Source organism: Sus scrofa, chromosome 14 (assembly GCF_054392235.1).
Source record: "Sus scrofa isolate SSC_HxYL_T2T_F1_AM1 chromosome 14, Sscrofa_HxYL_maternal_Yorkshire_Landrace_v2.0, whole genome shotgun sequence".
NCBI classification, from domain to species: domain Eukaryota; kingdom Metazoa; phylum Chordata; class Mammalia; order Artiodactyla; family Suidae; genus Sus; species Sus scrofa.
The window spans coordinates 121,359,124-121,385,660 of NC_139396.1; the positions used below are offsets into that span (position 1 = coordinate 121,359,124).

Genomic DNA, 26,537 nt, shown 5'->3' on the forward strand with positions numbered 1-26,537 from the left:
ACGAGGTCTTGTATTTACACCATTCTGAATTATGGTCTCCTAGGGTCACAGAAAAATTACTCTTCGGTAAAAACAAAGCAATTTTTTTTTTCAATTTCTAATGAATGTTCAAGAAATTAAACAGGCCAAATCACTTAAGCAACATAAGACAAAACAAGAAACTGAGAGCAGAAGGCAGCACGAGAGGCTTCTGAATGAAACAGATTGCTCCAGAACCGTTCAAATCGGTGCGACTTTGCTTACTAAAAAACAGGTTCCCTGAGGACATTTTCAATGCTGAGTGACTCAATGCTCTGATGATGGTCTGCTCATCACCACTCAGTTTGCAGGAGGGCTCATGCACTTGCCTTTTCTCTTAACCACATTTGAAACTCGGGGATCTTCCCTGTGCTTCACTCCCTATTGGCAGGGCAGGGGAAACCTGGAACCCACACTCACCAAATAATGCTACACGGATCACTGGCTTTGGTGTAACTCTGACAAAGGGTTGAAAGTGTGTGCTAAAGGGTAGAAATGCTATTTGACATAATCCTCACCTCTTACCCATGCTTCATCCTACAGCAGCCCTGAAAAATCAATAAGGCAGGCCTTCACTCTGTCCTGGGTCCCCAGGCTATTCAGTTTTGGAGCTGGAATGGGTTCCAAGTCCTCTGATTGCACACAGCTTATCTGCAAAACTGTAGGCTCCTGTACACTGACAGTGCCTTCCGAGCCTGCATGAACCAGGAACCAGATCGGTATTTAGTAACCTTTCCTTGAGCAGTCTAGGTTCCTTATGAAGGTAATGTCATGCCATCATGCCCCATTCCAACCACCACGGTCAGGTGTCCCCTAAAGTCCTCCCTTGTCCACTCATTCATTCATATCGTTCATTCAGTGAACTGACCTACTACTACCTGGCCAGAGCAAGTACTTCTTGTCTTGTTCCTTATGAATTCTTCCTCAGATGGTAATCACTTCACTCTTGGGAGGATACAGTTTCATCCACAGTTATTATACCATCTCAACTGATGTGAAGTAGGGAGAATTCCCTAAGCACACCCTCCTAGAACTTACATCAATACAACTTGAAAAACACTTTTCCCTCCACTAAGCTCTGAAAGATTTGGCTCTCTACACCTCTCCATGATCCAACGAATCCATCAATTCCTACATTAGGCAGGCTTTTTTTTTTTTTTTTTTTTTTTTTTTTTTGGAGGAGGGTGTTGTCTCTAAGTAATTATCAGCAATAAAACACTAATCCCCAACCAGTTTCTTTTCCCCAGTGAAAGCTTTGTAGAGTCCAGTCCAGTTTCTTTGTAGAATGCCCCTCAATTTGGTTTTATCTGGTTGTTTCCTTATGCTTACACTCAGGTTAAGTGTTATTGGTAGGAGACCTTGTATCTGGTGCAAAACAGGTACACAATTTGACACGACTCTAAGTTCGCTTCCTCTCCTCCCACCCAAACTGTTTACATTTTTTTTTTCTTTTTCTTTTTTCTGTTTTTAGGGTTGCACCTAGCACAGGCTAGGGGTTGAATCGGAGCTGTAGCTGCCCACCTATACCACAGCCACAGCGACACCAGATCCGAGCCTTGTCTGTGACCTACATCACAGCTCATGGCAACGCCTGATCCTTAACCCACTGAGTGAAGCCAGGGATCAACCCAAGTCCTCAGGGATCCTAGTCGGGTTCCTTACCACTGAGGCTCGACGGGAACTCCAAACTGCTTACTTTCTAAATCACTGGAGAGAGGTTTTTTTAAGAGACAGATGTGATCACATCACATTTCCTGTCTCAACCTTTCTGGCTTCCTGTGGCCAAACTCCTTAGAAGGGTGACCAGAGCCCTTAAAATCTGCTTACAACTTGCCTCTCTGGCTTTATTGCTGGCCGTTCCATCGGTCCACAGGATCGCATGCCCTGGGCATGTTTCACTTCACCTGTGCCCCCCAGACTCCTTTTCATACCCTTTCTGTTTTCTCCACCTGTCAAAGTCCTCCTCTCTTTAGCACTTGGCAAACTCCTACACATCCTTTCCAGACTTGGCTGGGATGGCACCTCCTCAGTGCAGCCAACACTCCCAGCCGAGTTTGCCATCGTCTCTGCTGCTTCCATGGCAACGGAGCTCTACACGCCTACTACAGCGAGGGCCATAGACATGTTACATGTGCGTCATGGTTTCCGGACACCCACTTATGAGAAGAGGGGGTACCTGTCGTACATATTTGAGTATCCTCAACATTTACTCCGCGTGGGATAGGTACTCTAGAAATATCTGTTCAGAAGGAAGCTACCTGCTTTGTTTATGAAAAGAAGTCACATCTACAGTCTCCCTGTATCACAACCCCTGTCTCCTGGGTGACTTCCCATAAATATGAAAATCATTTAGAAAAAGCTTAGGGTTTACAAAATCATGGAAAAATGCACATAACAAATGTTAACTATAAAGAAACAGGAGTACAGAAAGCATAATCAGAAGTAAGGAAAATATGTATAAAGGACCAATAATTAGTCTGAAATAGTAACAATAAGATAGGGCTAGAAGTGTAAAAAATTTCCTTTTTGTATTTTTCAATGTATCTATAATGAATGTGGAATTTCTTTAAAATGGAGGAAAAAAAACGATTGTTTTTTAAGAGAATAAGAAATGACTCAGTATATTTCTTTTCTTTTCTTTTTTTCCACACCTGAAAAAGGAAAAGTGGAGAGAGAAATGGGAAAGTTAAGAAGAGACTTCGGATAGGGAAGGTGACTAGAAATTATGAGCAAGAAATTTAAAAAAATGAGTATGAAGAAAACAAAATTATACTGACAAAAAGAAACTGGGAGATAAACAGAAAATTAGGTAAAGTCAAGCACTGATGATTTAAATTCCACACAATTCAACAGGATGACAGGGAGCTATTTTGGTAATAGAACACAAGCCATATTCTGAAATGCTGATAAGGTTAGCAGGAGCTCATAAGAATATCAAAATTGTAGCAAGAAGGGCAGCTTTGAACACTCAAGCCGTTACCTTCAAGAAAGTAAGAAAGAACTAAAAAAGGTTATAAAATCCTAAAAAGCAGAGAGTCTTGCGCCTTTTAAGACTGAACACATGCCAACAAAGAGACCCTTGAGGCTGATAATTACTACATCATGGCTTAGCAGCGAACTCAAGCAGGTGCTTTGATCTTGCTAATTCGTGCAAAGCAAAAAAACCTGACAGTGGCAGAGGAGAATGTGAAAGACTTTGTTACATTTGTATTGTATTGTTCCACTGAACAGTTAACCTCAGATACCACCCAAATATAACCCTTGTCCAACAACAAGTATGTCTGAGGAAAAAAGGAAAAAACATGTCTTTGAAGTTTAGGAGACTCACTCCACTGAAAACATCATGTCAGATTAATGCAGTAGCCAGAGTAGTACCCTGGCGGTAACAGAACTCTCTTTTTGACACTTTTCAATCCTAAGGTCACCATGGAGACCAACAAACAGAACCAACATGAATTGCACTTTAAAACTTAGCCATTAGATTAATTCATGTGATTATTAAAATGAGAGCTGAAAACAGCATAAATTATTTCTTCTCTTCCAATGGCATTAGGCTATCTATCCATCTGGGGCCTGGGGTGGGTTGTTTTTTTTGTTGTTATTGTTTTGTTTTTTCTCGTGGAGTTTGCTAAAATAGAACAAAATTTTCTTACAAAAAGCTTAGAACACAGAAGCATCTTCAAATGTTTCTGCCTTTTTCATTTTCAAAAACTGAAACCTAGAAAGTTGGAACAAGATGACAAGAGATGGTTTTCTGGTTTGTGCACATCCTCCTTGGAGAAAAGCTGTATTGAAATTAACAAGGGTTAACCAAAGTCTTACATACTTGGTGGACTCATAAGCCCGCCACGTGTATACACCGGTTATGGGACAGATGCTTCCTGGAAGTTCCTGATCTAGGAACTGAACACCTCCTTCCTTTTCCACGTCTCAGTGGCTCATCTCTGTTTCAGGAGTATTTGATGACAGGCCCCCTTCTGTTTTTCACATCATCATTTCACACGATGGTGATTTCACCAAGCTACAGCATTTTGTGAAGTGACGAGTATGCTGCCATCAAATGAATGAACACTAGGAACAATTTTCTCAATTACTACTGCATGCTATTGAAAATTTTTCTGAGAAGCCACAGGCTTTGAGAATTGGTGTTAAGGTAAGAATTAAGTATACTAATTATGGCATTTTACACAAGGGACCCACTAAGTTTAAGTTCATATGTTCATGTTCAACCCAGTCATATTCTAAAGCTCAACTCTCTTCCCTTGTAGTTTAATGATGATTGATAATTGTAAGTGTATTCTCTGACCAACAGGCTTTAGATGTATCTTAAGTCAGGGAAACAGCATACTTTTTTTTTTTTTTTTTTTTTTGGCCACACTCATGGCATAAGGAAATTCTTGGGCCAGAGACTGAATCTGAGCCATAGCTGTGACTTACACTGCAGCCACAGCAACACCAGATCCTTAACCCATTGTGGGACAGACCCCATGCCCCAACAAAGACAAGGCCAGATCCTTAACCTGCTGTGCCACAGCGGGAACTCTGGACGCACTGTACTTTAATATTCTGTCTGTGGCGTTTTCATCCGCAACCACTGCTCCAACACCATCCAGAATATGATGAGTCACAAATATTTAATTTCCAGCTCTGATTTTTCCCCTCAACTTCAGACCTAGATAGCTAATTGGCTTGGACACCACCACTTAGACATCTCTTTAAGTCCCTCAAGCTCTATTTGTTTAGTCTGAAGTCATTAACTCCCTCTTCCTCCTTACTATGTAATTATCCCAGCAGTAAAACCCAGTTGCCTTTGAAACCCTTCCTTTCTCTCCTCATTCCCTACATCAAACGTATTACTAAGTTGTACTGATTCAGCCACTTATATCTTGCTCAACTCTGTCTCCTCCTTTCCATCCCCAGGGCCAGTAGCTGAGCTTGAGCACTTCCCACATTACACAAGATGTAAGCTTGGATGAGGTGATCTTAAGGTGCTTCTCACAAAGGCAGGGAGGGACTTGTATCTGCTCTGTTTACTCCTTGCACTTTGGCACCTAACACACAGCAGGTATTTGATGCATGTTAAATAGTTCTCACTGGATGAGTAAGAGTCTAGGGGTTACAGCATGATGACGACACCAAGCATTATCTCTGCAGAGCATCTTCCATCGACAGGGCCCCTGTGTATTCACTGCCTTCTTTTATCCTCGCTGCTCCTTGACACAGACCAAGTGTCATTAAGCCCTGTCGTGCCAACGAAGGGACTGAGGCTCTGAGAAGTTAAATGCAACAGGCGAACAGCTAGCAAGTGCTCTGTGGGATCATCCTCACTCTGACCACAAGGCTGTTTCCATCACCGGGTAGGTCTGTATTTTCACAGGGTCATGTGATGGTTCAGATATAGTTCCATCAAGATTTGGTGGCAAGAATATTGAGGCAGCAAACAGCACACGGGGCTGTAGGACTTTCAGTAAGGTTCCTTTCTGTTTTGCCTAACCTAGCCCCAGGCATAGCTCTGAGGTCGGCGAAGCTGGTCCCTGAATGTCTCTCTAGTGCCATCCTTCTCTCCCCTCGAAACTGCCCCCAGTGCAGTAGTTAGCCCTTGTCTGACCCGTAATTTCTTAAGTTTTATCTCCCTCCAAGAGGCAGCCACCAAGCCTTTAAGGTCTTTTCTAACTCTTCTGTCTGGCTTCAGAAATCATTCTGTTTTACCTGTGAAGGGTTCTTGCCAAAAGAATGAAAAAATCGAATCAATCTCCAGAGCCAACCTTCTGGGTAGAGGAAATATGGAGGAGAGAAGTTAACTGACACTACAAAGAGCCAAACACACAGATCCAGAATGTGGGATATTCTAAAGGACAATTGCTCTGATCTTTACAAGTTACTGACGGGGTTTAAAAAAAGGGGGTGAATGGGGAGAAAATACTGCTCTAGAATGTAGAGATTTCCCAGACAGAACAACTAAATGTAATGTAAAGATTCTGGATCCTAATTTATACAAACCAATTATTTTTCTACAAAAAGGCATTTAAGACAATCAAGGTATTCCATGAATTGGTAACTGCCAATACCGAAGAATTCTATTAATTATACTGAATGTACCAACAGCATTAAAGTTGTGCAGTAAAATGTCCAAAATTCTTAGATGCATACTGAAGTATGCAGCAATGAAATGACACCGTCTGGGTTTGTTTTAAAATACTTTAAAGGAGAAAAAAAAGATAAAGAAAACGTAGCAAATCTTGATAATTATTGCATCTGGGTGTTGGTATACGGAGGCTCCTTATACTGGTTTTTCTTCTCTGGGATACATTTGAAAATTTTCAGAATACGAAAACGTTTTCTAAACTCATTCTTTCAAGAACTCTGTCCATGGAGTTCCCGTCGTGGCGCAGTGGTTAACGAATCCGACTAGGAACCATGAGGTTGCGGGTTTGGTCCCTGCCCTTGCTCAGTGGGTTAACGATCCGGCGTTGCCGTGAGCTGTGGTGTAGGTTGCAGATGCGGCTCGGATCCCGCGTTGCTGTGGCTCTGGTGTAGGTAGGTGGCTACAGCTCCGATTGGACCCCTAGCCTGGGAACCTCCATATGCTGCGGGAGCGGCCCAAGAAATAGCAAAAAAAAAAAAAAAAAAAAAAAAAAAGAACTCTGTCCTACAAAAGAATTAGATTTAATGAGTTTTCATCAATAGCTTTTGCTAACATTTCACTCCCTACTATATAAAGATTTCAACTTTAAGAAAACCATCACAGAATGGTAGCCTGAGTTGGGGTTTCTTGCAGCATGATAAACGAGTGACACATTTGGATGTGGTTTTGTGCACAGTTCCTGCCACTGATCTCTGCCTTTACCAAGAAAACCCACCAGCTATTTTTAACCAGGAAATCTTGGTTAGATGTACTGATGATTTAAACTGACTGTAAGCGCCAATACTAACCAAGCATGGGGTTGCCAACATCTGGGTGGAGCTGCAGAGGTCCTAAGAAGAAACAAGGCTGGGACTAGAATGGAGAGAAAGGCCACAGAGCATGACCCATCAATGCTGGATTCATCTTTAGCCTGGGTTTGGCCAGAACAAACATCTACTGGAATTGGTATGACATGTGACATGCTGCTCGGTAGAGAAACTTGCCATGCACAGACTTTCTTTTTTTTTAGGGCTGCACCCATGGCATGTGGAAGTTCCCAGGCTACGGGTCAAATGGGAGCTGCAGCTGGAGCCTAAGCTATAGCCATATCCAAGTCGTGTCTGCAACCTACACCACAGCTCACGGCAATCCTGGATCCTTAACTCACTGAGCAGGGTCAGGGATTGAACGACCTGCATCCTCATGGATACTAGTCAGATTCATCACTGCTAAGTTACAAGGGGAACTCCTGCGCGTACTTTCTTTTTTTTTTTTTTTTGTCATTTTAGGGCTGCACTCGAGGCATATGGAGGTTTCCGGGCTAGGGGTCAAATTGGAGCTATAGCTGGTGGTCTACACCACAGCCACAGCAGTGCCAGATCCAAGCCGTGTCTGTGACCTACACCACAGCTCATGGCAATGCCAGATCCTTAACCCACTGAACAAGGCCAGGGATTGAACCCACATCCTTGTGGATATTAGTTGGGCTTGTTAACTGCTGAGCTGTGATGGGAACTTCTATATAGATTTTCTTAAGGACTGAACTAAACTATCAGCTGGCTCCTGAGAACACAATGTGTATCAAGCCATCCTCCCAGCAGAAATCCACATCACTGGATCCTCAGTGACAACAAGATATTTCCTGTAACTCAGGAGCTTTGAGCAAGTGCCTGAGAGCTTTGAGAGAGGATGAAGAAGACGTGAGGCTGGCTTTCTTCGGAAGGGCTGAAGGAAGAGTAAGAAGGAGGTGCAGGGAGGCAGGATTGCTGATGGAGATGAACGGATCCTTGGGATCATTTACGCTTTATGATGGCTTCTCTATAGTTAGGGAAACAGTTTGTAGTCAAAAACGGAAAGAGTGAAGTAAGAAACCAGCTACCTCTTTGAGCACATACATATGTCTAGGAAGGAAAGGAACCACAGTAAGCCAGCAACCTAAAGAGACTGAACGTTTCAAATGATAACGACACTGCTTTAAAAATCCAAAGTGAATTTTTCAGCCCTCTTCCAAGGTTCTTTCAGAGAAAATGTCTCTTCTGGAAGAAACAAAAGTAGAAAGGGATGAAACTGAAAGGGTGTTTCACAGCCCAAGTGCAATGCAAAGAAATTATTCCAAACACATCACAGCCTTCCCTATTTTCTCCCACCCAAATCAAGGAAACAAATCTCTTCTATTTCTTACTGCATTAAAGAGCTTTAATGCAATTAAAGTATTTAAAACTAAAGCTTCTGCTAATTATTTCACAAAGTTCCAATAATCTCTGCAGTTGAAACTATTCCAAGGCAAAGGCTGGGGTAAGGAGCGCTATGTGAACCTGAGGAAAGGTAGAGACAGTAAGAGAGGAACAAAGTACATTTTGAAGAAAAGCTTCCATGCGACTTGAGAAGACTGATACAGTGAAATGCCCCTCCAGGGAGAAGTGACCTTGTTTGGGCAGGTGGAGGGTACAAGGAGACAGGAATAGTGTCTCTTGTTCTGCTGTTAAAGATTCCCACTGTTGAGATTAATAGAAAGAGGGAAAAAATATATCATTTGAAACCCAACTTTCCATCTAAGAGAGGGAAAAAGCATATTACAAGCTTCTGGATCTTTATCAAGAGAGCAAATGATATTTTAAAAGTTTGGCAAGAAACCAAAGAGGTACACCCACACACTAAGCTTAACTGTTTCCAACACAATAACTAGACCACATATTTCCCCCAGCTGGGAAGCACTGGCAGGGCTTGGGAATTTTTGCAAAGTGTGGGGCCATACTGCTTAGGAACATTCCCAGGTGAAGGCAAAGGGACTTGAATATATGCTGAAGAAATTTTCACTTTCAGCCTAAGTCAAAGGACCCCTGGGCAAGATGAGAAACAAACAAAGAGGGAAATTACAGTGAGGAATGGTTTACCTTCGGAGAGCAGTTGAAATGCATACCAGGTACTGGGAGTGTGGTTACATACATTGTAATACACCGATACAGGTACAGCGTGCCAACTATGCAGAAAAATCTTCTGCTAATAATGGACCTAGAAAAAGGGAAAAACAGGGCACAAGGTCATGAAATTCTGCAGGTTCATTTGCTTAAAGTTTTCAAAGACCCAGCAATATAAACCAACCCCCAAATTACTTGAGAGTTTGAAATCAGAATGTTGTAACTATAGCTAATAGCAGGTTAAGGTGAAGATTTTGAGAATTGATGTTGTGTGTGTGTTTGTGTGTGTTTAATATTATCTTTAAGGCCAAAGGAGATTAAAACACTCTATATTGCTATTAATTAGGCTTCATGAGATCTTAAATACCAGTTGACATTCAACTGATGTGCAAGTGGGGCCTATTCTGAGGAGGGCAACTCAGTACTTGTGGTTAAACATTCAGAGTGTCTTTTCTGTCATAAAAGATGTTCAGAAAATTACAGTGACATTAAAATGAGAATTTAAAACTTTTCAGACATTTAATGAGTCAAAGACATTAAACAACTGTACCTGCATATCCCAGAAACTGATTCTCCCGACTGATCCCTAAAAGAGCATGATGCCCAGAAAAGAGCCTGTCTGCAAGACTGTGTCCAACCGCCCCCCTCCACTGCCACCCTTACTGTGTGCCCTTGGGATAGGCTATTGACATCTCTGAGTCTGTTTCCTAATCTGTAAACCAGGGATAATAACATTAGAAGTAATGGATGGAAAATTCCTGCCATCCGTGCACAATGGTAGTCAGCAAATATAAGATTATGTGGATGAAAACCAAAATAAGCAAGAATTAGAGATATCTTTTCCATTTCAAATTTACTAGTGCTTCTAATGAAATTATTTCATACATACGTGTGGATGTGTATAGTGAGTTTGATAACTTCTCCTAATATCAAGTTTCACACAGATTTGGCTTTAATTAGATTAACTGTATCCTTGGACAAGAACGTTCCTTCCCTCTCTACCTGTTCTATGCTGTTCTACCACAGGCCAGAATCACAGTCCTGTGGGTCTCGTCTTTCTCAACCTTGAGGAATTTTTCCTTGGCCCAGGGTAGCCTGACTTAAATAAACAAAAAGTCTCCAGAACAATGAAAAGGTTTTCCACTGAGGATACTGAACATTCTGTCACTCTATAATTGCAGAGTGTAGCTCTATTTTTATGCAGGCTAGACATCCTAGTGAATTTGTATCATTTGTATTTTTTTGTTTTAACAAGAGGAGTGGGGTGATATGTCATTTGTATAGTTCAAATTTAATTTAAAAAATAACACATGTAACTATATTAGTATTTCATTCACAACTATTCAGTTCTCACGTAAGTGACTTAGGTTGTATGGGTAGAGTTTGGGTGTTTTGCCTCTTTACCCAGATTTAGAAACTGGGTCAGAATTGTTTACCATAGAGAATGTCTTATGTTCTCTTATTGAAGCTGTGCTTGCCACCTCCACGGACAAGAATTCATCCAGCATAAAGCTGTCTTTTATAAAGGTATGTGCCTCTAATTTCAAGTATGATGAAAAGCACAGTATAATTAAACAATATAGAAAGAGACAGTGCTAGAGAATATTACTAGACTTATAAATGTCTTAACCAAGAATACCTGAAATACCAAACTGAATTTTACACTGTAAGGTACAATGATCATTGTTCTTAAAAAGAAAATGCCCTCTCTGGCCATCCTGTTCAAATAGAAAGTACTTGCAATTTTACATGAACTATAAGAAACATCTAAGACAGAAAACTGTTAAGTCTATCTAGATCTGTTCATCTCTTTAGAGAAAGAGAAACAAACAAATTGATTGCTGTCACTCCAGTTGGGTAAAGATTGCTATCTTAAAATCACTTTGCCTGATGGTTTTATGGTGTACAAAAGATACACGCACACAAATACCAGTGACTATTTCCGTATCTCAAACTTGAGTCACATATGAGTGAAAGGATTTAGGATTATCTAAGCATGAGGTATATGAAAAATGATAAAGGCTGAGAAAAGACAAATTCTTTTATGAAAACTACTTTAAAAGTAACAAACATTAAAAATTCAGTCATATTTACTTTTTGACTTGAAGTGAAAAAGTCAAATGACTTTATCCATGTGACTTCATCAATATTAACATGGTGACAACTTGGAAGTGGCTGTTAGTAAGAATTTTCTGATTTTTGGCATTTACTTAATCTTTTTGAAATTAAGCTTAGAGCATCTTCAATGTATAATATTATACAAGAATCTCCTACCATAAACTTTAAAAAGCAGGATATAAAAGTGTTTCCAAAAATTGTATGCTATTAAGATATGTATTTCCTTAAAGAATTTTACACCTTAGAATTCTTTCCTGCTTAAGTTTAAAAGTTCAAGATGTGCTAAAAAAAAAAAAAAAAAAGAGGTTTAAAGTAGTTAAATTGTAACAAGGTAACAAAAAAGCCACAAAAGAAATCTTAATGAGGTATTTCCAGAGATTTGGCAAATGCCAAGAACAAGATGCACATTATGATTCTCAAAACTCCAGTGGGGTTGCTCTCAAAGGGGATCCATCCCTCTTTCCATGTTGGAAAGAAGTCTGGTTCCCATCTGCTCACACTTTGCAATGACCTCACAGACACCTGTACTGGGTCCCAGTTATCTATTCCTCCCCCAAGTATTTGAGTAATAGGCTCCTTACTTCTTTCTCTGACAGAAACGAATAACATTAATTGTTAAATTTGATGATAAGGAAATATGAATAAAAGTGTTAATATTTTATAGATAATTATTAAGACTTGTTAGAATAGTATCTTATGTCCAGAATGGGTAACTTTATTAAACTTTTTAATATTCCTACTTAAAAGAGGAAAAAGTACCCAGAACTTGATTAATTACTACCCAAAATAGACCGAAAACAGCACTACTACATTGTTTTTGGAGTATGATACATTGGTCTGAAATTCCAAAAGAAAACCCATGAAGGAAATGAATATATTGGAAAGTAAAATTAAAATACTGGAAAGTTCTTTCGTTTCCCACAAGCTATCTCTTTCAACTGAGCCAGAGCCAGAAGACACACAATTCTTTCAGTGCTCAGACCTGCTCTGCCAGCTCTTGAGGGAAGCTATTGGCTTTCAGAAACAAACAGGTCCTGAGACAGAGCATTGGAACTAATCGACAGCCCAAAGTAGGAGGCAATAAACAGGAGAGAGCGCACATACATCTGGACCCGGAGCAGGGAGGCCCATATCTTTGGAGCAGCCACGGAGGCCTACGCCCAGTTCAGGTACCTGCTCGGACATTCCACTAATGTGCCCTGGGGACAAGGTGTATAGCTCATCTGGCACATGGATGCTGGCTGTACCTTTAACAAAGCCTCACTTGATATGGATCATCCCAATCAACTTTCCTAGAAATTGGCTTCCTCACCAGCAAGAGGATATCTTTCTTATGAATCAGAGAATTGCTCATTACCAAGGCATTTCCCCAGGCTGTTATTAACAGCTAAGATTTTGCCAAATTTCTCCTCCAGGCCAAACTTCGTGCTATTTAGTTCTTAAAACAACCTGCAGTGCAAGACTACAATGATCCTTATTTTACAGATGAGGAAATTGTGGTTCAGAGAGTTGAAGCTGAAATATAAATATATTACACAAGACAAAAAGATTTAGGCAATGGCTTTAAACTGTGTAAGAAATCCCAATTTTATTTTGAGACTGTGCTGCAGTGTACCAATAGATGAGGCAACATCTTCACATTTAAGCTCTATTTCAAAATCCACTTAACTCAGATTTTTTTTTTTTTTTTTTTTTTTTTTTGCTTTTCTAGGGCCGCATCCATGGCATATGGAGGTTCCCAGGCTAGGGGTCTAATTGGAGCTGTAGCAGCTGGCCTACACCACAGCCACAGCAACGTCAGATCTGAGCCAAGTCTGTGACCTACATGCCAGGTCCTTAAACCCACTGAGCGAGGCCAGGGATCAAACCCACAACCTCATGGTTCCTAGACTGATTCGTTTCTGCTTCGCCAAGACGAGAACTCCTTAACTCAGATTTTTTATGCAGTGTATTATGTCATACTGACACTATTCTACAAAATAATATCATTATTTTGATAATAATCATAATTATGTTAATTATTAAAATACTGAAAAAAAAATCTTCGTAGATATCCAATAGTAAATCATCTACTTTTCATTACTGTTCACACAGTCTACGCCCAGTTAGATTTGCTTACATTCCCCCAATGTTTGACCAGTTTTTCTGAAATGTTATCCACTTCTCAACATTCTGTCATTCATGCATGAACTTCCACAATGACCTTCAACCTACTCTCCTAATTCCATTCATGCCTCTGTAAGACCCCTTCTACATAGAGTAGGCAGAATCAACTTTATAACAGTTAAACAGAGTATGTCCTTTAAAACCATCCAATAGCAACTACTTTGCATAAAATCCAAGTCCTTTACCAAGCCCTCGAGGCCCTGGACGACCTGGCCTGACTCTCTCCAACCTCGCCTCCCACTGTTCTCCCCATCATTCCTCAATTCTAGCTTCAGTCCAAAGCCCTCAGTGCCCTTGAACGCATCACACCAAGTCCCTTCCGCTTTAGGTAGGACCTCTGTACCAGCCACTCCCTCTGCCTGGACGCCTGGAACCCTGCCTGTCATTCAAAGCTCTTACACACCACCTACTCTGAAGAAGCTTCCCAGTGCTATTTTCTTTTCTTTTCTTTTCTTTTTTTTTTTTTTTGTCTTTTTGCCATTTCTTGGGCCGCTCCCAAGGCACATGGAGGTTCCCAGGCTAGGGGTCTAATCAGAGCTGTAGCCGCCAGCCTACGCCAGAGCCAAAGCAACGCAGGATCTGAGCCGCGTCTGCAACCTACACCACAGCTCACGGCAACACCGGATTGTTAACCCACTGAGCAAGGCCAGGGATCGAACCCACAACCTCATGGTTCCTAGTCGGATTCGTTAACCACTGCGCCACGACGGGAACTCCCAGTGCTATTTTCTATTTTACTTTGCTCATAGCCTCTTAATCCCACTCCCACATTCTGCTGAAGCTAACTCCACAGAGTTTCTTAAATCGGTGTCCTCCCTTTAATTCCTTGCTACTGGCCCTGGGATCCACTGGATTATGACAACTGCTCATCACTACCTACGGAGGTTCAAATTCCAAGCTCCCCCCCACAGGACCCCAAGCTACATTATCTGTTTCATCTTGCAGACAGGAAATCCACTGCGCTGGGCAAAAGGAGCCATTCACTGTTCCCTAATCCCCTAATTTCTTGCTTTCACCAGCAAATCTCTTTACTTGGCTTCTTCTGTTATTCTGCCTGCTATAATCCTATCTGTCCACCTCGAATGCCACCTCTGCACAAAGCCTTCCAGATGTTCCAACTGGACAGAGCCACTTCATCCTCCAAATCACTGAACTTTGCATCTATTTTACAGTATTTCTAATAGTGAGATTGGCATCAACATTACCCACAGGTTGGGTAATGTTAGGGTTATTCCTTCTATTAGAGGAAGCTCTGCAACAAAGGTATGCCTTACTTCTCTTTTAGTCCCCATGAAACTCAGGACGGTACTTAGGATGTGGGTGATGTCATGAGGTTCTCTGCTTGAGAGCTGCACCTCCCTACTCCCTCTGAGGGTCTTTCCTGCTTCTTTCCATATACGTTTCTCCTTTAAACTCTTTCACTTGTTAAACTCCTCTGATGCTCACCAATCCTCCACTCTACATCCTTTCTACACTTACAATTTAACTGACAACATTTGCTGAGATGGCTGCCTTCATCCAGTTGGGACTTGAGTTCTGCCATCCTTCTCCCTTGTCTCCCCTGTCTCCTTAGTGCCCTGTATGGGCTTTCTGCTCATCACAGGAGTCTCAGTTGCTCCAGGTGGCAGATCATGAAAACCCAGGGCTTAATTCAGTGCTTTAAGAAGGAAAATCTATAGGAAAGATTTGTAAAACAAACACAAAAGAATAAATGCTGTAGAATAAAACACAAAAGTAAAAACATATGTTCTCCTGGGAAAGCAATAACCCCTTCAGTACGTCCTGGGTGTCCAGATAGGAGGATGAGAAAGACCCAGGCACCAGCCCAGAATTGTGCCTGTACGTGCACAGTGCCACTTTGCCTTTAATAAAAACCCAACTCAGAGAGATTTTGCATCTTTGATATTAATTATTTTAACTATGTTCCTGTTTAGCATATATTATTATCCCACTTTACAGAAGGAAGAATTTAGATATAAAGAGTTTAAGTACGAGCCCACGGCCAGGGAGTCAGTCAATGAGAGAGCCACAGCAAAATTCAGGTCTCCAAGACATTCAATTAGCTGCTCTTTTCACTAATGAAATTGTCAAGTTAAAAGGAAAAAAAAAAAAGTAGCTTACATATTTTTTCTAAGGTCTGTAATACAATGCAATGTTGATTACTAAAATAACAAAATAGTGGTTGATTAGTAAAATAACAAAAAAATAAAATAATAAAAGTTCAGGAATCGATCCATACCGGTTTACGGAATTTGCAAAGAAGAGACCACATTATACAACTGTTCCCACTCAAGCCACTTAAAAAAATATATTCTCTGAGTTAAATACAGATTGTAACATAAGGTATAGAAAAAAATGTTACCCTATAAGATGTGAAAGACAACATCAATATGATCTACTTGAGAGAGTTAGGAAGAATTAAAATCCAGTATCCTCCATATATACATATGTACCAAGCAAGAGCTGTTACATTTCTCATTAGTATTTTAGGCTATTAACAAAAACAGTATATGTGCATACACATGTGTGAGTACATATAATATGTATATGTGTATGTATATATAATGTAAATACATGCACGTATGCCCAGATCTTTCCTCGTTCCTTCCCTTCATCAAAACTTACCCACCTTGAACCCTATTCTTAAGGCCTTATTCAGTCACACCCAGTGTAACTCAACAATTAATGCTTGCTCTTAAGCTAATGGACCACCCTTAAAAGTAACACTTTCTTTCCAACAGAGAGATGGTTTCAGGTGGAAGTAGACACTAGCTTATCATTCCTGTTTTGTAGGTGAGGACACAATGCTACTACAAGTAGTTCAGTAATTTGACCCAACCCACCCCAGCTAGTAGGTGGCTTATAGGGTTAAGATGATCTTAAACTAGTGAGGTTTACAGTATAACTGAATGTTTAACTGCCATTGCCATGATAGGGACAGGCTTGGGCAGGGGATGGATTTGGTGACTTCTAAACAAGATCATGAACAATTAGACAGACATCCCGGATGTTTTTTCAAGGCAAGAGGGAAAGAGATGATTCCTGGTCATGCTGTAAAATATAAAGCAAATATAATACTACCTAAAAATACACATGTGTAGATTACATATATATATATGCATACAGAAAAATATTAAAAAGGAATATGAAACCAGATGTTAGCATTATTTATCTAAGGCAACATGATAAGTAACATTTTTTTTCTTTTGGTTTATCTTCTAATCTAATCTACTACTTGGCTTTCTTTAGTGTCATAAATAAACATTAATTCAAAAACTAATTTATTGTTTATCCTTTGCTATCCCCCTTTTATCAGTTAAAAAAGCTTCTTGTAATATTTATGTTAACTTAAAACCTAAGTTGCTAGAACCACTGAATTTAGTTTCCCTACAATTCCTATGGGTTAGGACCTAAACTGGTAAAAGTTAGGAAAGGTGAAAGCAGATAAGACCATTTGTTAATGAACGTGAGAATGAGAAGGGAGGGACAGTGGAAAGGGGAACCCATCACCTAGTGCCTAGAGTGACTGTTCTCCCCCACTCCAAACACATCCCCAGTGGAAGAAGGTGAAGCAGAGGCCTGCAAAAGCCTAGGTCTGGATTACACGGGAAGGTACTGGACAGTGAGGTGCCCCAGGAAAGAAAACAGGATCTCAGCCCAGGTTCTGTAGCCAAGATGGACAAAGGTGTCAGAATGAAGGGGAGAAAACTCGCTAGAAACAGTGAGGCAAAGTCTAAAGTTGGTCACTCCGGCAGTCTTCAGTGGAGAAGGGTGGCTGCACTTGGTGGCAAAGGAGACTTCCCAGCCTCGTGATGAGTAGGGCCCATGCCACACACAGGACGCTATAGGATAGCAGTCAGCAGGACTTTCTGCAAACTACGGTGGAACAGCAAGACAGAAGAGCTTTCAGGTTTGGCAGCTCTGTCTCGGGGCGAGTATGAATATCTCTTGGATGGTGTTTGACTCATAAACCTTATTATCCAATAATGAACTGATCTGTTTTCATTCTATCTATGCTGCTAGCATTGAATCTGTGCTGCACTATCTGCTAAGAAAATAAATTTCCAGAGGACAGGTGCCTACTATACCAGGACATCTCTAGACTGGATTTATACTGAAATATCCTGTGTGGAACCGTGGGCAAGCCATCAATTTCTCTGATGTTATCTTCTCAATTATTTTTACTGAGACAAGAGAATAAACACTGCTTAAGAGTTGATTCGATGTATGTAAAAAATTCTAGTTACTCAAATGTTTGGAATCTGCCATTTGAACAGGGCGATACTGATTTTTGACAAAATGGATGAAAAGGAAGAGAAGATAACAGACTGAGAAAGTATATAATAGATGCAGCAACATGTAGAGAAGGAGGGGAAAGGATGGTCCCGAGCTTTCATCTTGTTTTATGGCTGGAGAGGAATATGACAGTTTACCAGCCAATTAAACAAAGGGCTAGATGCTCCCCTAAAGCTGCAATAACATGAATTTCTATCCTCACGAGTTTTATACAAGGATAGAGTTTGGACAACACACATTTAAAAAAACTGAGATGTTACTGGGAGAACAAAAACTCCCCAGAAGATAACCTCTATATAGTTTTGCTTATTGCTGCATCCCTAGCACCAACCTTCAATAATTCGTGATAAATTACTAAATGTAAATACGCCCTGAAGTGCCACTAGCCTCGTGGTCCACAGTGTACGGTCAATTTCTTTCTTTCTTTCTTTTTTTTTTTTTTTGTCTTTTTGCCATTTCTTGGGCTGCTCCCGCGGCATATGGAGGTTCCCAGGCTAGGGGTCTAATCAGAGCTGTAGCCCCCGGCCTACACCAGAGCCACAGCAACGCGGGATCCGAGCCGAGTCTGCAACCTACACCACAGCTCATGGCAACACGGGATCGTTAACCCACTGAGCAAGGGCAGGGACCGAACCCGCAACTTCATGGTTCCTAGTCGGATTCGTTAACCACTGTGCCACGACGGGAACTCCCCGGTCAATTTCTAATAAAGTGAAACCAGCCTTAAAAAAAGACTCTTGGGGTTCCCATTGTGGCACAGTAGAAATGAATCTGATGAGGGTGAAGGTTCGGTCCCTGACCTCGATCAGTGGGTTGGGGATCTGTTGCTGCCATGAACTGTGGTGTAGGTCACAGACACGGCTTGGATGCTGTGTTACTGTGGCTGTGGCAAAGGCCGGCAGCTGCAGCTCCAGTTTGACCCCTCGACTGGGAACCTCCATAAGCAGCGGGGACAGCACTAAAAAGAAAAAAGAAAAAAGAAAAAAAAGGGGGGGGCGCTCTTCTGGAACTTGGAAAATAAATTCTATTGGATAGGAACCTAGAGGGACCTGCTTCATATCAAATGATTTACCTCAATAGCTTTTAAGAATTTCACCTAATCAAAATCATCAGAGACTGAAAAGCAATTGCAAAATTGTTGACAATAACTGTGGAGATTAGAGAGGAAAGAGATAAGTACTTTGATCCAATCAACTTAATGTGAAAAGAAATGCTGATGAAATTAAGCTGGGGTAAAATGAAAGAGAAATGTGAATAGAAAGTCTAGTCTGTTGAGTAAGACACAAACCAAAACAAAAACAAATATTAAAAAAAAAAAAAATCAAATTAGCATCTGAGAGCAGTGGCTGCCAATCAGCACCAGGACACGTCCTTGGAAACTGGATTCCATTCACAGAGAAAGGCAAATGCGATAAACTTTCTTATGTTAGCAGGAACCCTCCTAACAAATAAGCCCTTTGAACCCAGGGCATTTATCAAAAGACAAAATACAAAATAAGTTTTTCCCGAAGTGGTCTCTGACCATAAAAACACACTGTGGAGTTCCCTTGTGATGTGGTGGGTTAAGGATCCATTATTGTCAATGCAGTGGCTCAGGGTGCTTCAGTGGTGTGGGTTCCCTGGCCCTGGGAACTTCCACATGCCGAAAGCACAGCTAAAGAAAACAAAAAAAAACAAAAAAAACCACACACTGCAGCCAATTGTTCTAAAAATCTACTGAAGTACTCCTAGAGTGTAATCCCAGGAAAGCCACACTGGAAAACTATATCTGTTCCTTCACGTGGGATCAACGAGGCCTCTAGAAGCGGTTCTGCATAGAGATGGAGAGTCTTAAGCAGAGTCTGCCAACACTGTTTCCTTCTCTAGTTCCTTCCCTTTTGGTGTGAGATCGACTTTCAAAAAAAACCACTTGGCCACACTACCACTCTCCCTATAACGCTATAAAACTGTTTATGCCAGAAAGGTCTACCCCATGCCCCAAATGCCTCAACCCCTAAGCTCTTTCAACTCAACCCCACATCCCAACTATTCAATGTCTCCTTTTTACCTCTTCACATCTTTTCATCAACAATGGACCAATATAACCTGCAATATTTAGCTCATTCTTATACCACCCACTCACACCCCGCAACTGATTAGGCAAATATCTGATCCAAAAGCAGCTCTGATACAAAACAAACGCCAGGACAAACATGTCACCTGACTTTGCTCTGAAATAAAATACATTCAAGCAAAGTCATGAGAGCTCCCAAATCAGTGAATGCTATCTTATTCTCTCTCAGAATTCATTCCTCATCGAATTCCACATAAAATTCAGAGATGCTGGAGTTCCTGCTGTGGCGCAGTGGTAACGAACCTGACTGGATCCACGAGGTTGTGGGTTCGATCCCTGGCCTTACTCAGTGGGTTAAGGACCTGGCGTTGCCTTGAACTGTGATGTAGGTTGCAGACGTGGCTCAGGTTCCGAGTTGCTGTGGCTCTGGCTGTGGCTGGCAGCTGTAGCTCCGATTTGACCCCTAACCTGGGATCTTCATACGCCATGGGTGTGACCCTAAAAAGCAAAACAAAAAAAAATAACTAAATTCAGAGATTCACAGAGAGACCCCAAAAAACTTGTATGAGATACTGAGAAGCTCGCCCAGTGACTATAAGAAAAGAGTTCTAAATGTAATAGAAGCCATGGCTTCTAGAATTCAGCACTTCTAGAGTTCATCCCTTCCCACTGCTCCAGCACAAAATACATTCACTGGCCAAAAGTAAGTGAGTCTAAGCTGTGATCATCTCCCCCCAGACCATCTGCAATGGTGTCCTAACCTACTGCCTGCTGCCAGTCTCGTTTCCCCACTCTTTATATTGCAGCCAGAGATTCTTTTAAAATACACATCCGTCCACATCACTCTCCTCTAACGACTTATCACCACACTTGGAACAAAAATTCTGACTCTTTTTCTCCATGGCCCATGGTGCTGTCCACACCTCCCTGACCCTGTGTCCCCACTTTGTCCCACAGGATGTTCCTCAAATAAACCTCAATGACTTTGCACCTGTGCTGTGTCTCTTCTCTGGACTCTTCTTGCCCCCAAACACCTATATGGTATTCAGATGTCTGCTGCTCATCGGTCACCTCATTAGAGGCCTTTCTAATCACTTGATCAAAAAATACCACTCCCTGTCCACTATCCCCAACCCTCTCTAACCCTTCATACTGCTCTATTTTTCTCCATTTCTCTCATCACTAGCTGGTATGACATATTCATTTGTTCACAGTCTGTTTCACCCCAGCCAGAATATAAGCTCTGTAAGAGGACTAAGGGCCTCTGCTCAATGCAGCAACCCCAGGGTCTACTACAGTGCCTGGCACATGCTAGGTTCTCAGTAAATACAAATTAAATGAATGAGTGAATTTCAAAGGAGCATTTTCTAGGTGTCAGATGCAATAGCCAGCAGTGGAAATATAAAGATGAATGACAGATGCGATCTAGTCTTTTCCCTGGGGGAATTTAAAGTCTAGTGGTAAAGGGGGAGTTCCCTGGTGGTTGAGTAGTTAGGAGGCACAGTGCTTTCACCACTGTGGCCTGGGTTCAATCTCTGGTCTGGGAACTGGGATTCCACATTTAAAGAAAAAAAAAAGGGGGGGGGGGAGGCTAGCAGTGAAGGAGACACATAGACAATGAACAGAATGGAATGTGATAGGACCTTGGAGTGCTGGAGGGAAGCCCTGGAGGAGAGTAGCTAGAGATGAGTTCCGACAGCCTGCGTCTGGATCATGAAGGACCTTGGGCTTTACACTAAGGAACTAGGCCTCCAGGTGAGCGCCCGCTACACATCACTAAGGAGGAATGGAGAGAGGTAACGAACCTAAAATAACAACTGACAGAACTTAGTGACTATTTGTAGGGAAGGAACTGAGAAGTTCTAGCTTTCTAGGAAATACTACTGCCCAGACAGGAGAAAGAAGTTGAAAGAAAAAGACGGTAAGTCTGGTTTTACACAAACTGAGTGTGAGGTACCTATAGTCACACTAAGTCATGGTGATCTCCCTGGCAACTAGAAAATCCTCGACTTGGAAATTCTGCCATCCTGCTCATGGCCTTCTTCCTGGTGGGCATTCACGGTGTCCTAATGGTGCTGAGCCACACGTTTCACACGTAGGTGCCACTAGGTTAGCCACAACTTAGTCTGCATGGCACGTCCTTACCAACGCTGTCAGTTTAACATAGGCTTTATCATGCTTTCTTAAAACAAGGGATACCTGTTTTGCAGTGAAGTCTGACACAAATGCAGAGATTTCCCAGGAATTTTTCCTAGTCAGTGGCTTGAAAGTCCAATTCTAAATGGGGAGACAACATTATTTACAATTTTAAAAATCAAAAAAGTTCTCAAGGACAGGCATTATTGTTGCTTTCCACTTCACAACGGCATGGGACTCTCACGTGGACATGTGTATATATAAGCATATATACATACAGACTTGAGGGGCAGAGGTTAAAAAGGAAAGGAGGCAAAAAAACTTTTTAAATATAAAAAACCTCAAGCTTATGTTTAACAGTAAAGAACAACTTGTATACAACATAGGGATAGAACCAAACGTCACAAAGTCACAAATTCAGCATCAAGCTTTTCTAGCACCTCAAACGTCTGGCTGAAGAGTTTGTTGTTGGGAGATGTTGCTCAAATTCCAGAGATCTCATTTCTCAATAAGTCATCCTCTATAGTTTCAGCCTCTGATTCTTCTCTAAAAAGCAGAAGATAAAGAAGCAAGAAGGAATAGGCTGATTTTTTGGAAAATTTTTTTTGGCTGCACACCCACGACACATGGAAGTTCCTAGTCCTAGGCCAGGGGTTGAACCCCGTGCCACAGCAGTGATGCAAGCCACTGCAGTGACAACACCGAACCCTTAATCTGCTGTACCACGAGAAAACTCCAGAAAAGGCTAACTTTTTAAGGCCCCAAGACTCTCAAAATCAAAGTAAAATCAAAAGCCCCTTTAGAAATTACTGACAAAAGAGGTTTACCTCCTAGAAGTTGTGTACATTCGTGGAGTTGTGCAGTAGACTTCCTGGTAGAGGCTGAGGGGAGGGGTCAAAAGCAGCAGGACAAAAAAAGCGAGGGGTTATCGTATTTATTTATTTATCTTTTGGGGCCGCACTGGTGGCATTTGAAGGTTCCCAGGCTGGGGGTCTAATCAGAGCTAGAGCTGCCGGCCTACACCACAGCCACAGCAATGCCAGATCCGAGCTGTGTGTCTGTGACCTACATCACAGCTCATGGCAACACTGGATCTTTAACACACTGAGTGAGGCCAGGGATCGAACCTACATCCTCATGGATACTAGTCAAGTTTGTTTCCGCTGAGCTAGAACGGGAACTCTCTGGTTATCGCTTATAAACAGAACATTCCATACCACCAGAAGGATCCATTTTTCCCACATGCTGAATAATAAAACTGCTATACTGCAACAGTCGAATAACTAGAAACAAGGGGTCTAACTACAAAACAGTTTATCCTTCTTTACTAAGGCTGGAGAAAGGCAGCTCATTAATACACGTTGCTTGGTGTGTCAATCCTGATCTTTCTACCTCTTCCTTGTCTGGGTACCACATACACTGAAGAGGAGTCTCTGGGAGGGAGACAGAAAGCCAGGCATGTGCCCCAAGAGCAGGACAGGGATGGGGACGCTTAGGGTTACCATGACAACAGTTAAATTATCCTGATGACGCAGAAACCAGAGCTAGGACTTTAAAGAATCCTTAGTTAGATGTACTCTGGATGAAAAATGCTCTGCAGCCAATAATACTCAAACATAACTGGCCTATTCAATATGTTAGAATCAAATAAAGCATAGTTGTGCAGAAGGATAGAATGACTAGACTGAGAAACCTTTATTTTATCTGAGAGAAAAACAAGGCTCCTGAGATCTGGAGGTTCATCCACACCACCCGGCATGTTAAGGGTGCAGCTGGGGCGGGAGCCCAGACAGTCTGCATTCCAACCCTGGGTTAGTTCTGCCCGAGGCGTGAATCAACTGCTGCGTGGCTGTGGAACGATTTAAATATATAAATGACAGCAGTATTAGCACTAAAAACAGGTGAAACACGAAATTAGAAAGCTTAAGAGAAAGAGATTTGAGGAAAAATCTTCTGAGGAAGTTATCCCTATGGTTAAGATGCATCTTAGAACAGGGATAAAATTATTCAAAAGTCACACTTCTGTGAAAGGTTTGGACATGTACATGCAGTGCACAAGTATATAATGTTATATTCTGGGGCAGTAAATTATTCGCTTGCAAGGAAGAATTTTGATAGAAACCAGAAAACAAACTTGTATAGACAAAACAACAAAAATCAGGAAAGCCCCAGGAAACCTAGTTTGGGTTGATGTTGCCTTTGTAAAGGAAAAATGGATAGACATCTTTTTTTTTTTTTTTTCCTAATGAGCCTTTGAGGGAAAAAAAAAAAGCTTAAAAGTCAAAAGCAGAACTGAAGTTTGACAGGCGGAAGAACATAATTGATAGCATTGTCTGTTCTTATCTATTTAGCCTGTTAAAACTAACGCAAACAAACAAACAAAGACTTCCACCACATCAAATGCAGCCCAGACCATTGTTTCTATTTCACATTTAGCTCCAGGGCTGCCAAAGCAGCCCCCAAAGAAAAACTGGCCACTTAAACAACTTCCTTTATTCAAGGTTAAGGTAGTCCTTTCCTGGCAAAGAGTCAGGAATTGCTTTTATTTTCACTTATAGGAAAAAAAAAAACAAAACTACAGACCTTATGAAACATACCAGGCAAAACTCATCATTTCTAATAGATAAAGTTCAACATAAACTCTCAGTCTGCATTTTGTTTTCTTGATTTAAGGTGATTGCCTTAATATTCAATCATACCATGGGTCATGAAACACAGTTCACCAGAGAGAAACTCAGTTCTTTAGCAAACCAGTTTTCAACTCACATGCTCGGAAGCCATAAAGATGTTCCCCTAATGGAAAAATCAGACACCAATGAGGAGGGCACTGTAAATGTTTAATCTGCTACACGCAACTCAGGCAAACAGCTCACCTGCACTGAGTTTAGGGCTTGGGACATGAAAGCCACTTGGGATCCATGTGAAACTAAAAGGAAGTATCTATTTAAAATTCTAAGAAACATGAATAGAACACTGCTTTAAGTGCCACACATACAGGTGGAAAGCCATGCAGGTTTATCCATATTCTACCTACTCAGAGCTGTTCCCTGTGGGTGTCATTCTCCCAATAGCCGAAGCTACTCGGGACTAGCTGTTCTGAAAGCTATGTGCGGAACATCTTCAGATAGATATTGCTTTGGTTCCAGATGTCTGACTCTGTGGGAAAAGCTTTACAGCCATTCATGGCCCATAGGCCAACTGTCAACAATTGCTTCGTTGGGTTTGTACACACTAAGACTGGGCAGTTTTTTGTGGCTCAGTAGCCTGTACTCTCTGAAGACATCTGAGGGTTTTCATTCCTCTGAAGCGAAAATAGAAGATCCTTAACTCTAACAACCCTACTCATCATTCTGTGTGAATCTTGTACAAAACGGGCAACAAGCACAGTATTTTCTTAACGCTGCCAGAGACTGAGTTGGTTCAACAGGATAGGCATTTTTTAAAACAAAAATGTGCTTTGATCGCTACTGCTTGATAATCTTCACTCCAAATAATGAGTATTAAACATCTGCAGTGCAAGCCCCCCGGTCGTTGGCCCTGGGAGCTTTTACTTTACTTACTTGTATTTTAAGAGCAGCCACTGAATTAACCAGAGTCCTACAAGGATCATGCCGTTAATTTCACAAATAGAAAAGGCCCACTGCACCCGGTTAAAATGGTCAAAAAATGTGTCCGGTAGTGGAGGCTGCACCTCCTTAGGAGGTACTCGTTCATGGACGACCGAGATCATCACTGTGGTGAGAACAAAGCAGGAAAGTGCATAAAGAAAGGCCAGGAAAGTCTTGCCCCACTCCATGGGGTACTGGGAGCGCTCCGGTTCGGGCATGGGGATCTTTATCATCTCCTTCCTGTAACCATTTGGCATCCCATTGGGTTTGACTTTGATGCTGAAGCTGCCGTCTGGGGCGGGGACGTCTGTGCCAATGCTGAGGTGCCCGTTGGCGTGACCATTCTTGTGTGCTTCCATGTGGTGCTCCATTTTCAGGGTCTCTATCATGTCCAGGAGCCGCTGCCCGTTGTCGGAGGAGACTCGGCACAGGGGGGGTTTTGTGAAATCCTCTTGGGTTAGGTTGATCAAGTCCCGGCCTGTGAAATGTTCCAGTGGTTCACAGTATTCTGGCATAGCATTCTCCAGCAGCCAGTCTGCCACCTTCTTGGGTGACCAATAAACCACTTCCTTCATTGTACTGGCGGACAACACGCAGCCCCCCGCTTGCTCCCGGCAGGTCAGCAGTAACTGTTCCTACAGGGCAGGACACTGTCCCTCCGTGGTGCATTCATCCTGTCAGGACTCATGACAGACTTGTGTGGTGAGATGCTCGGGACGGTTTTTAGGCTCATGTAGCTGTCCCAGGTTCTTGAGGGTCCAAGCGTTAATTCACCTCATTTTTGAACAAGATTCTTCCTTCTGTTGAGGCAAGAGAAAAAGGTCAAGATACTGGGACATCCAAATCGATCTCCTCAAAATGCAGAAACTAACCATTCGAAAGAAAAATGGAAAAACAGTTATTGGTCCACAGATTTCAAACATGTATTAGTTTAAGGGACCGCTAAGCTCCTGGTTAATCTTCCCCTAAGGAGCCTTAAATTGGACCTGAGATGATCAAAGGGGAAATGCTTTACAGCCTCTACAATGCTGCCTTTGCTAAGAAATGATGCAATAGCGCTTTGGACAGTACTCAGTACCAATCTGTGATTCTTTCTGAGC

The 26,537-nt window shown here is 41.8% G+C and overlaps 1 protein-coding gene across 14 annotated transcripts in view; it reads right to left on the bottom strand.

The window, feature by feature from the left end:
• The window catches only part of SGMS1 (sphingomyelin synthase 1), a 308,323-nt gene that overhangs the window by 11,722 nt on the left and 270,064 nt on the right, over positions 1–26,537 (bottom strand). For 7 of the 14 annotated variants that reach the window (XM_013983509.3, XM_021071755.2, XM_021071756.2 and 4 more), the window contains 2 exon segments: positions 25,390–26,237; positions 9,037–9,154 (listed from right to left, as the gene is read on the bottom strand). In XM_013983509.3, coding sequence (XP_013838963.2) covers positions 9,037–9,154; positions 25,390–26,012 — 741 coding nt within the window. In that variant the 5' untranslated portion in view covers positions 26,013–26,237. 14 annotated transcript variants of the gene reach the window in all.